The 13172-nt window shown below is 40.1% G+C and overlaps 1 protein-coding gene across 1 annotated transcript in view; it reads left to right on the forward strand.

Annotated features, from left to right (window-relative positions):
• CSTPP1 (centriolar satellite-associated tubulin polyglutamylase complex regulator 1) overlaps window positions 1-13172 on the forward strand; it is an 84997-nt gene that overhangs the window by 6678 nt on the left and 65147 nt on the right. The window contains exon 2 of the mRNA XM_075152238.1: window positions 3173-3275. Coding sequence (XP_075008339.1) covers window positions 3173-3275 — 103 coding nt within the window. The remainder of the gene's footprint in view (window positions 1-3172; window positions 3276-13172) is intronic.

Here is a 13172-nt window from a genome sequence, read left to right on the forward strand (position 1 = left end):
ATGGACTGCCGGAAGACTCCTCTGTGAACTTACGCTGTCAGATCTTTCTGTGAAAGCTGCCTGGTTGCCTGACAGCAAAGAGTAGCACCTACCAAACGACTATGGCAGGCACAGTTACTTTTTGGGGTAGTTGCGTGGGATTTCAGGGAAGAGTTTAGCAAATACGGGTTGCATGATCCATTAACTTGGAAGGTTTTGTACGAGTAGGGAGGAGAGGCTTTGTTGCAATAAGCCATAAACAAATAAAAGCTAAGGATGTTAAGCTGTTGTAATACCTCCTGCGTGGAAGCTGCAGTATACTGGAATTCCATCAGGAAGAAAATTAGTAGAGACAGCAAGCTGTAACAGCACAGTTGCATGAGCATTTGGGCTTTACATTCTGAATTGGACTTGCTGCCTTATTATTGCAAGGTGAGCCTCAAAAATATGAGCAACGTGTATACCAATACGCCACTTAAGGTTGGTCTGGATGATCCCTGAGGTCCCTTCCAACCTGGTATTCTATGATTATCTCCCTGAATTTTCGAAGAGATTGAAACTGTTAAAAACATATGAATCATCCCATTTATTCTGCACAGGACCCCATGGATTTTTAACTTTGCTTGCATAAATAGTTAACATTCCAGTATGATTCCAGTGTTTGTTATGGAAAGTACCATTTGTATAAATTATGGAACTACTATTTTGCTATAACCAGACTCCTGGCACTCTATTTTGCCTCTCTGGCCTGCTAGAACCTGCCTGCAAATTAAATTTTATTCTGTGACTTTTCCGTGTAGGGTAGAGTTGGTTGGGTTATAAAACATACGACTTGTACCGTTCCATGGAACTGGGCAGCCAGCGAACAGGAAGCCAGAGCTGGAATTTGGTTTGGCAGTGTGAACTGTGCTACCTGCAAAACAGCACAGCAGCCAAACAGCGAGACTTCTCAAGGAGATTGCAAGTGCTATTATTTTCTTTCAGCTTCTCTGCTCACCAATTTCTTCCCTCCCCCATGCCTCTACCTGTTTTCTGGGAAATAGAGAGAGAGGGGTTTTGCCAGGATCCTTAGGCCATGCAACAAAAAGCTTAATAGAAATATCCTTTTACCAGTGACTATATTCAACAGTGACCCATATATATTTGTGTACATTTTTAAGTGCGACAGAAATGTCTGAAATTCTGTGTTGAAAGTTAATTTATTCTCCAGGAGCAGACTCAAAGGTATTTGTTATAGAGGTCAGCCCCATTGTGCTGTGTAGCACTGTGGGACCATGCCTGTCTATTCCCGTAGGCTTTTAGGGGAGAGGTTAATGAAGCAAAATAACAAAAATATGTTTCATTGATAGGGGCTATTCTATGAAAAGAGGAGTATATACTTCCTCACAAAGTTTTGAGAATGGTTTTGCAGTTGAGCAGAAGTTTATTGCAGGCTGAGATGAGTAGAATCCTGTCTACTGGTGCTGTTTCCTGGCTTAATCTGGTACCGCTGACAGCTCAAGAGGGGCCTGGGAAGACGGTTTCTGAGTGCAAGATGGGCTGCATAATGAAGAGGGAGGAAGGATGGGCTGAAATAAAGTTACCCGGTTGCTGTTATCTTGAGCCTGTGACTGAGCTGCACGACTCATTCCTCCCTCAGGGGACACAGGTGCGCAGAGCTATTTTTCTTTAATCACTCACATAAATTAAATTTATTCCTTTGCATTAAAATAATTAAATAAAGCTACGCCCTGTATCTTTTAGTGCCAGATAATATCTTTGAACCTTTGGCTCACCATTTTGCTATCAGCTGCAAGGTATTTTCCAGGGTGTGCTTAACCAATTTTACCATTGTCCTGAAAAGTGTTCTAGGCAGAGAAATCCCCTGATAGCGATCAATGTTCATACATACTTTTAATCACTGTATCCACTGGGAATAATCATTTCCGGGCCTCTCTTGAAGTCCACCTGCCCCACACTAAGATGAAAGGGACTTCCATGCTGTGTATCAAGTGGCGCAGGCTTGATGCTTACCAGGATATTAAGCACAAATTAAAATGGTTTGAAGAATATTGATGTGGGTCTGAGGTTGGCCAGTTGCTGGTGAGGGGATGATGCTGCCAAGTCTGGAGCAGATTGGCAAGGAGCAAGAACAGCCTTTGCCTTTCCTATATCCCCTAAGGGTTTTCTCCTGCTCTTTTTAGGACACGACACTACTTGCAAAGGTGCAGTAGCATACGTGTTTAGGATGGAGGTGTGTGCTTTGGGAACAGGGTTTGTGTGCTTTCCAGGTTAGGAACGATTTTCCTGGGTTCGTTGTGACTTGTCTTTTGATTGTTGAACTTGTAGATTTGGAAAGTCTACTGCATGGTAGCTGGCACATCACCCCAGACTCAGCTCTTTGTTGCTCCAACTTGGTATCTAGCCAAAAACATCAAAGGGGCTCAGTGGCAAATCTCTGCTGCTTCCTCCCTGGCAAATGCTTGATTTGTATAGAGTCTGCCCCCTGTAGAAGCAGCAGGATGGTTTGTGTCGTACCAAACTATCTTTACTCAGAAGTCTTTTAAGTGAGTGGCATTCTGTGGTTGGGTACTGGCAGATCCACCACTTCTGAAATGTTTGGTTTAGGCAGTTATTTGAGACTGACTGTGAGCAATATAAATCTCTCTTGGCACTGAGACCTGTTCCCCACCTGCCACTCCAAGAACATTCACTGATGCTTGTATGGAAACAGATGTACTTTTATTTGCACCTTTAGGAAAAAAACTTTACATAACAACCTTAGAGCTACTTGGCCTTGGTAAGGAGGGAAGGGCAGGGAACACCTAAAGCTCTGCAACAGCCCCATAGATATGACATTGACCATCTGTATATGTTCTGTGACTCAGAACAGAGATCAGGAGCTCCTCCTCTTGAGTAAGCATTTTCCAACGAGGCAATCTCACAACTCCTTCTCCTTCACTTCCAGAATCTCGGGGGATTTTAAAAAAGGGTCAGCACTGTTAATGACGACTCTGTGTAGTCAGGAAAGAAAGCAGAATTTAGGTCAGGAATTTTACTATCCATATCTGGGAGAATGAAACCTCTACTCTCTAACTGAGGGAGCAAGTGCTTGTTGGCTTGGTGTGTAAGGCACACACTAGGCTAGTTTGGCTCTGGGCTTTGCAGGCCCCTTGTATTCTAATTTCTGTCTCTTACTGTCTTTTATTTGCAGCTCAAAGACATGTCCTCACGTACATGGAGGATGCAGTGAGCCAGCTGCTGGAGAACAGAGAAGATATTAGTCAGTATGGCATTGCCAGGTTCTTCACTGAATAGTAAGTACATCAGGACGTTGCCAATAGGGCCAGCCTGAGGGGGGCTTTTGGAAACAGGCAGGGTACATGGAGAATGGAGCTGGACACATGCTGATTATGTTGTGAATGCTGGATTTCATTGGGTTAGCCAAGGGCTGCCTGAGCATGTTTCGGAAACGTGCATCGGTTTCGTACAGTTCAGTACCTCTCCTATTGCAGACATTCATGTGAAGCAGTCACTTTGGGGAACAGAGCTTTTAAAAGCATATAGAAAACTAAATTCTGCTTGCCTTAATCAGGGCTGTTAGCGTCAAAAGCAGAGACTGCTTCTGGTTTCAGCAGCACTCATTCTTCCTTTTTCTGTGTATGAATTTGAACTGTTTTGTCTCCTTGTGTGATTGTTGTCCTGTTGAATGCTTTAACATAATGCCTCTTTCTCCCTTATAACCTGCATAAGTCCTTAAATAAAGAACATAATAATTAGCACAATCTCTTCCTACTAATTTGGAAAGATTTTTTTGGGGGAAAAACTGTGTGCTGGTCTTCAGTGTTGTTGATGTTGACTCAGCCAATTGCTGTGTGTTTTGCCAACTTGATGACGTCTTGCACAATGTCTAAAACTCTTCCAGGCAGCTTCATTAAAGATCTTTTGGCAATGCATGTGCTTACAATGGTTATATGTTTCTGTCTTTTGATGCCCATTTGAAAATCTTTCCTTGCTTGCTTCCTTTCCTCTTATCTTTTTCTGAGGCAAATCAACGTGCAGAGTTATTTCACAACAATCTCTGTACTACAGCAGTGGAAGAGGATCTCAAAGCATAAGAGTAGCTTGGTTTCTCAGTTGACCACAGTTTCAGGGGTTTTGGGGGGGTTTGGTTTTGTTTTGTTTTTTTCTGCACATCAATGTCCATCTAATTTCCAAATGAGATCTAACTTGCTAGTTTGACTGATTGGACAACTTGCATTATATTTTCTTGCCCCATGCACATTTTCAACTTTTAGACTACTGAGATTCTTACTGGTAAATGAGTAACTAAGATAAACACTGCAGCAAGGCTGAGGGGAAATTCTGAAAGCTTTTTTTCTTTTTTTCTTTTTTTTTTTTTTTTTGAGATAGGGTAACAAGCAGTTCAAGACTAGTGTGGTTTTGACCATCTTGGCACAGGAGGTAAGATATGGGCCATCTTGCTACATCTGTTTACATAACAGATCTTTTGGATAGATGGCATTTTAACAAGAAAATATGGTTTCTTGGTAGTACCTTATCTCTTTTGCTCTCAACTTGCACTTGGAGTGAATCATCCATGTTGCAAAATCTGGAAGACCCATGCAAAACAGTATAAAGGCAATTTTGCTAGAAGAATCAAGCAGCTTATCAATGCTGTTTAGTTTTACTGTTAACCTTTCGCTGTAGCTTAGTGTAACTAGAATGAATACTGACTTTAAAAGACCTCAGAAATCTATTTTAGACGCAAATAATATTTGGTACTACATGGATTTTATAAGGAGATTGATATTTTTTGTTGTTGTTGATAAAGTAGCTTAAACTCTCAAAATGCATTCCCTCTTTGTAGACTACCAAAGTTAAAAAAATGCATGGTATCAGGAATGAAACTTTTACTGTACAAACCAATGAACAGTATACTTCCATGTTCTGAGCAAGTTGCAGTGGTCACTGTTAAGTGAAGGTTGCGGAGAATTAATCACTGAGAGTAGGTTTTGGGGACAAATGAAGGTACAACCTGTGCATTTGACATGATTGGGAATCATGATACTCCATGTGATATAGGTGAGTTTCTACAGAAAGTGATGCTGAGATTAGTCAGCTGAACAAATAGTCAGTAAACAAGAGCTTAAGGAACATAAAGAGCATGACTACAATGACCTCCACCCACCAACAGGATTTCTTTACCAGGGTTGAAAGTAAGGTGGCTCTGAAACACCCAGCTGAAATCGTCATTCAGGCATCTCTCCAGATCGGATTTGGTTTGCACCTGCTTTCCAGCTGACACCTCAGGGCCTTTTCTAAAGTTCTGATCATATATACTTAAAAAATTAAATGGCGAGCAAAGAGGTCTTCCACACTTTTTGAAACTGCTCACATTGCTTCTCTATAGTATTTCTTCATCATGACATGATAACCACCTGCTTTTCACTTCCTATTCCTCTTCTACTTTTGAAAGAATAAATAGTAATTCAAGATCATTATAACAAACAAAACTGTCACCGTATAGCACAATCCTCTGATTGACTTAGGTGCTGGAGATTATGGTTTTCCCATTTATTTTCAAAGTAAGATGTGAATTTCTACAATGGCTTTTTGTTCACACTGAGTGTTCTGTGGAGCTTCTGATTTCTTAAAAGACAGGAAAAGGCTGCATGTTTGTTTTTTTTCTGTGACTAATATAGAACTAGTCATTCTCTTTTTTTGTCTTCTCTTTTCTTTTTTCTTTTTTTTTCTTTTTATAGTATGTCTGGAGTTTAGCAGATCAAACTGTGTCCCTGTATCAAAGCACAAACAGGCTTTGTAATTTTGAGAGCTGTGAAACTCTTAAGATTTGAAATGTGGAATTCTTTATTTAAAGTGGAAAATAAATGATCGGCAATATGGGTGTAGGTAGACTCAGAATACAAAGTTTCCTATTATGAAAGTGTCATATGTTCTGGCTCCCAGGGCTTAGTGGTGAGCCCTCACTGCCCAACTGATTTCTGTTCATCCACGCAACTGTCAACGTTTATTCAGGCTGTGCTTTGAAAGCTACACTGGCTTTGTATTGCTCTGCCAAGCAAATAAGCTTGGTCTTGATTGTTATCTTTAATCTCAGTATCTTCGAACTCAAAGATAACTTGCGAGATTCCAGAGGGTTTGTGCGCACTATCCCAGTGTTTTCCTTGTTCCAGGTTATTCTAAGTGAGAGGATTGGCATGTGCATATTTTGAAGTATGCTGCAATGATTTGAGGTGAAGGGACTTGGTATTAGGGTGTCCAGTTTTTCACATTGTGCTTTCCCTATTTATGCTCACTTAAAATTAGAGACCAAGCCCAGGGTTTAGAAAGCTAGCAGGTAGGCCCAAGCAAGTGACTTTTTTTTTTTTTAAAGTGTGTATGGGATTAAATAATGACTTCTGTAACTTTTCAGAAATAATGAAGTTAGTGTGTCAAGGATAGGTGTTAAATATTCTTCAAACTCTTCTCAGAGGGCACACTTTTCAATAGAGTGGTGTTCCATGGACCCCTCTTGATGGATTCACCACTGAAGAGCAACATGGCCTTTCCGTTGTGCATTGCAATGCCCCACCTCACCATGAGTCACTTCAAATCTTTGTGCCGGTAAGAACAACTATTTTTATGGGTAGTTAAGAAAATTTTGTTGGGGTTTAGCTTCCCTGAGTGAAATTTCAGAGCTGAAAACTATGTGGTCCTGTAGCTCTGTATGAATCAAGCAGTAAGTGTTTTGCAAGCAATGAGTGTTTCTAGTTGTTTCTAGGAAATGAAATTGGGTATGTCTTTCACTGCTATCCGCAGCCTAGCACCGGGATTGCTGATTGCAGAGGGCTGACCTTCATCTCTACAGTTCTCCTTCCAGAATATTTTTAGTCTTCAAGGATATTTTTTCTCCCACTCTATTCCATTGTTCCTTTGTCCCAATCATGTGGACATCTGCTTTCAATCTTGGGAGTTCCTTGAGGCTCCCCTCATCTGACTCGCTCCTGACTCTTGCAGGAATAGGGATCAATCAGCCTTCTGCCAATTAATCCACATCTTTTAGCTAAATGAGTAAAATTATGCCTCTCTTAGGACTAGTCTTGATTTTATAGATATGCTGAAATGCTACTGGTATTTGTTCATTACAAACCCAAGAAATCTCTGCTCTGCTTTTGAATCTCCATGAAATGCAGACTCTTGAAAGCCCTCTGTGTAATTACACACTAATGCTGCTTTACTTCTTCCAGCCTAACTTCTGTGCCAACATATCTTAAAGGGACGTGTTCCTCCTATACATTATTTATCATCCTGTTTTCTTGATCTTTCCTGTACTGAAGAAAAACAGGGCCCCCATGCTAATGCATTTGATCACGCAGAGGGAATGTGCATAGCATCCCACTTTATATTTTCTGGGATCTTAAAGGGAGTCTGTGTGGCTTTTTTTCACTTCAGCTGGAAGAGACAGCAAAAACAAATTTTTGACCAGCAGACTTCCTACTAGGAATTTTTGCTTTTCTTCTGGGCTAACCCTTTGCTTGAAACTTTCTCTTCCAGCTTGCAGGTAGATGTACTACTCTGTTCAAGACTCTTTGGAAAGCTGAGAAATATTAACCAGTGATAACTTACCTCGGACAGGAAACTCTTCCTCCTATCACTTTTACAGTTTGTTTGAGAAACCAAACACAAGTGAACTGGACACACAGGAAAAGGCATTTTTTTTTGTCTGTGTTCTTCTCCCAGAACACTTCTTTTTTTCTTTTGTTTCTGGTGAAATGTCTCCATGACCACCTGCCATCTGGAGCATGATTGAGGAAGACCTCTTGCTTTTAGCTTGCAGATGCATCGCTGCTTCCACTGGGCTCAGCAGACTGATGTCTGAGATCCCCTTTTTCTGTAAAGGACGTTTCTGCTGGCTCTAACTTGAAGTGCCAGCTGGAATCTTGTGTGACAGTTTGATAATATTTATCTGAGAAGGTGTCTGTGATGTATGTGTTTGGGCGGGGTCGGGGGTCAGATACTGCTTTTAGATCTGTTGTGTGGCTGGCAATTCAAAATAGCAGGTCTGCCCTGTGTGGAGCCCTGTTTTACATAAAGGAGCATTTGCTTTGTTCAGAGTAACAGGACTGCCAGTGCTATATAGCTTGAGATCCTTGGATAGGAAGATGTTATCATGGTGAGAAGTATCAACTTCTAGCAATGAAAGTACCTCATTTTCTCTTGCTGTCTCGATTGGCTGGAACAATTTGTTCAACTCATTCCTTAGGGACAAATATGATACTACTTTCTTGGCTTTCTCTGGCAATAGCAGTGACACAGGCTTTGGTATCAGAAAAACCTTTGGCTTGTTCAGTCCTGTACTGTTATACAACATTACCTAAATAAATCTGTAGAGTAAACAATGTCCTCCTCTTTAACATAGTCTCAGTACCCTTGAGGGGGGGGAGGGCAGGGGGGAAGGGCCAGGAACAGGACAGATGGGATACCCACGAGAAATAAGCCACTCACTGAAGACAACCTTAATTGGCAATTGGAAATAAGTGGAATTATCTTCTTATAAAGAGGAGAGATTCTTAAAGCTAGCTTAGAGCCATCAATTTTTTTTTTTTTGCATCTTTGTGTATGTAGGCCTTATCATCGTCATCATCTTGCTGTCATCTGCTCTGCATCTTTCCCCTTTTCACAGTAACTTGTTCTGTCTTGTTCGCAAGGATAGTGTAAGCTCTTCAAGACAGAAGTGATATTGTACTGCATGTATTTTACAGCATCTAGCATTGTAGAACGTCGTCTCCGTGCTTTGTACAATTGTAGTATAAACAGCAAAAATAGTAGTGAGAAGGTCCTTAGGGCTTTGACAGGTTGTGCCAGATTCCCCTTCTGAAAGATGGAGCCATTCGTTAGAATTTCTCAGTAAGACTGTTTGGGGGAGGGGCATTGGTTTTTGATTTTTTTGGTGTTAGTTCTGTGTGTTTTGAGCAAATCAGTAGCCTCTGGGAGGTAACAATACTTTCAGGTTCTTACATAAAATGTCGACGTTCTCTCTGATATAATCTTATGAGCAATTGCAAAAATAGTATTTCATGTGTTCCTCAAATACTCCTAGGATTCCTACATGTCTTCTGCTCTGGAGGGAAAAAGACAAAATTATCACACTCAATGCAAGACTGCACCGAGCCACACGGTCGGTATGAAGCTGCTGCTGTCATTGACCTAGCTGTGAAGCAGCCCTTTGGGCTGAAAATGGTTCCTGACAGGCTCTTACTTGGGATTCCTTGATCCCTAGGGCACTGCATAAGAGTGCTGTCTGCCTCTCCTTTGCTCTCCAGTTATCAGTGGAAAGAGAATGAATACATGCACTCAGGCACAGCATTCGTGCCAGAAGCTCTGAGGAGTAGATTTTGCAGCTAATGTGAATAAGTTGCTATGAGAGACGTTTTCAAAGTCTTTCTCTCCACAGAATAGATGGATTTGCAGGACTGAATTCATTGATAAATCTTTCTGGGGAACCTATAATAGTTGCATATTTCTCCACTTACAGTGTTGCTAATGGACACGATGCCTTCCTGTTAAAGTCCATTTGTTGCCTTCCCGTCTTACCTCTGTAGAGTTGTAGAGTTGTCAGAATGGCAAAGTCTCTTCCTTGTAATCTAAGTTTCTCCAACCCATATTAGAAATGGGATTTCAATACCCCCTGTCTACTCTGCATGGGGTATGCATTTTGTATGAGAGCTATGGAAGATTTGGAGGGTGTGGATAACTCAGTTTATTTGTGATTAAAATTATGTGAATTTTGTCCAGAACCTGTAGATCTACCACCTGAAGCATGATGTTTTTGTTATAGAATTGCTTGACAGCAGACACAGCGTTGGTATCTTCATCTGTCAGGCAGGATCTATGAATTCCTGATTTTCCCAGAGTTGTTTCTTTGTAACAAACATTGCAACAAGTCCTAGCCTGACAAATATGCTGATTGGGATGACTGCTGTTGAGTAAACAGCTGGAAAAAAATGCATATATTAATGGGAATAACACACTAATTCCCACTGTAGTTTGTATATGTTGCCAATATATTAGAAAATGTAGCGTTTTCTTCCCACATACTCAAGAATCTTACAGGTGAGTGGATACTCATGAATCTAAACCCTCACAAAGAAACACGAAGGGGTGGGGAGGTAAAGAAGCTTTTTGGGTAAGCAGAACAAACTCGGAAGGCTTGTAGCTAAAGGAGCAACATAGAATTGAACATGAAAGACAACGTTTACCATTGCTGCTGCGTGCAATAATATACGCCACTCAGGAAACTTATAATACTGTTTTGGTGACAGAAAAAATCTAGAGAACTTGCCATAGCATATGAATGTTAGCACTTGATATCAGCACCTTGTCAGCACAGGGTAGTTGTCCATAGATAAGTCTTCACTTACTTATACACTGACTTAAGCTGCACTGTGCTCTTGCTACTTGAAGAGAGACAATCACAACTCTTATATGCAGTGTGGTCAGATTATGATGCTTCTAGTACGTATTCAGTGGTGTAGCAGTGTAGTCTTTGCCCACTTCTTTCCTTTTCCTTTACATCATGGAAATTACATATTTATTTGTGGTCTTTGTCAGAATAGTTGCAGCAGAAGTGGACTGACTACCTTATGGAGACCTTATGTAGTCAGGTATATTTGTATTCCTTCTTACAGCCTTGAATGTTGAAATGCAACACATTTGCCATGAAGTTGAGCTTCCTTTAATGATGGCTAAAGCAAATTGCACATAGGTAGTGCTGATAGCTAATAAAACTGAGAAACAGAAGTTAGAATTTTTCCAAAAGCCACAGTCCAGAAACCTGGCAAATGGTAGAAGCGTTAGAACTGTATGTATCTGAGTTAACTGTGTTTGTGCTGTTTCTCTGGGCTAGAGTTGAACGTACTGTCCTCTGTCTAGTTTTAGTTCATAACTCCAGCATAATTGTGTTTTTGCTTCCGATTTCTTTATTGCTTTTCATCATGGTTGTTAATGTTACTAGTACAAATTTGGAGATGTATGTACGATCCCAGCTGGGAGTTAAAATCAGACTTTTGTGACACACTTCAGATGTGTAAATTTATTCTTGAAACAAATCTAGATAATTTAGGGAGAGAGGGAAAAGGACAAAATCCTAGGGTTTGCTGAAAATTGATTTTTCTGATCTTGATTAGAAGGTAATAGAGAAGTAATTTTTCTTGGTTATGTGTGTTTGATATAGTTTCCCTACTCCTCAGTCCATCCCAGTGTCTGCATTTGACAGTAAAACAAAATAGATATGCAAGTCATTGCTGTTCCTAAGAAAATCTTTAAGGATCCTCCTGTATGTGTGCTCTTTGTGGTTATTTTGCCATAACTCATTTCATCAGCTGCGTATTTCATAGTGCTCATCATACCCTTTTTGGGATGCCACAGGGTCTTTTGTTTAATTTTATTTATTTTCTCCACCAGTCTACTTGTTTTCAATATGTGTGGTATTGGGTAGTTACTTCCTTATCCCTGTCCTTCATTTCTGATCACAAATCTCTGCTTTCTTGCAGAAGTGAAAGGGCCCTCAAGTCAGAATAGGTGAACTGTAGCAATTTTATGTTGTCCATCTTCCGTTGAGGAAAGGTCTGTAGTAGAGCTCACCATGATGCAAAATAGATATTCTATGCTGAGATCACTGTTTGACAAGCATCTTTCTCCATCATTCTGGAAAACAGCTCAGCTGTGCTTGCTGAGTCACTGTGTTGGAATATATAGGAAAAAATGAGAAAGATAAATAGTGACATATCCACAACAGATGTAGTGGACTATTTACAGTCTTTTGCATACAATCTGCAGTGTGTATATAAAGCAATAATCTCTTTTCATGCTTGGTCACATGCCGTAAGGATTCGATTTCCTGCAGCTTCTGTAAATGTTTTGAAGAAAACTGTTTTAGTAATGTGAAATTGGCACCTGGAATTCAGTAGAAATGCACTAGAGAATAGCAGCTTTGGGAAAACATAATAACGTAGGAAGTGTGGTACCCATTGGTATTTTTTCCCTTATTATATTTTTTTATTTTTAAGAATTACAAGGCGTAGTTTTATCCTTTTCTGTTAGGAATTTTTTTTGGAACATACTGTTTCTTCCAGTAAAGTGTGTCTGGTGTCTCAAGCTGTAAGAGAACTGCTGTTGAATACATGATCCCTTCATCAATAACGATACCTTTCTCTGTATTACTAACTCATATGGTTTAGTTCTGGTTTTAATTAAGCATTTTGGCGTGAGTCTGGACTACTATATGCATCAGTAGATCAATTTGAGAGGAGTTCTTGGCTTCCATCTATCTAAGCTTATAAGACTTTGTATTAAACTGGATGCATCAGAATTGAGGTTGGGTTTTTTTGTTTTGTTTTGTGGTGTTGGAAGGAGTTTTGTATTCATTCTTAGGCTGTAAAATGTTGTGGTGTCACAGAAAATCTTGAGGAGCATTTCTAAGTGCCTTGCTAAGAATACGTGTGTTCCAATGTGGACAAGGCCAACAAATGTAAAATTTCTCCTAAATTGGACATGCCAACCTGTAAAAATCAGCAAATGCCTGCAGCAATGGGATGTGATAAGATTCCATAATAGGAGTCCTTATCCTCTACAGGATAAAATCCCTTAACTGTCTCTGTATCCCCATGAATAGCAAACCGCTAAAAGTCTTGTAGCTTGCCTGAAAAATGCATTTTTAAAACTTGGTTTATCTTCCTTTTCTTAAAAGAAAAAAAAAAAAGAAAAAAGTCTAGTTTCTAGAAATCTGAATGTCTTCAGAGAACCTGAGACTTTCTATGCTGTGTAGTGTTGAAACCATACGGATTCCAGAACACATTAGCGTTAGCGACTAGAACTCATGTCCCGCTAAATTAATCCTATTGCATATCTTCAAATAAATTAGACAAACCGTAGCTGGTCAACACTGTAGCCAAGCAGTTGTAGTGAGCACAAAATGGCTTAGCTAAGCAATCTCTAAATGCAGAGTTAGCATTAATGTCAAATGATGAAGCTCCATCTATATTAAGGAATTTTGGCAAGGTTCATTTGTTGCCATGATGGAAATGCTAGAAGCTGCTCAGTCTTTGATGCACTATAGTTCTTGCCAAGGCAACTGAATAGGTGAGAGAGTATTAACTGTAAATTTTTTTCTTCTTCTGAAATTCTCCAGTCTAACCAAGACTGAAAAGAGC

Source organism: Calonectris borealis, chromosome 5 (genome assembly GCF_964195595.1).
Source record: "Calonectris borealis chromosome 5, bCalBor7.hap1.2, whole genome shotgun sequence".
Lineage (NCBI taxonomy): Eukaryota > Metazoa > Chordata > Aves > Procellariiformes > Procellariidae > Calonectris > Calonectris borealis.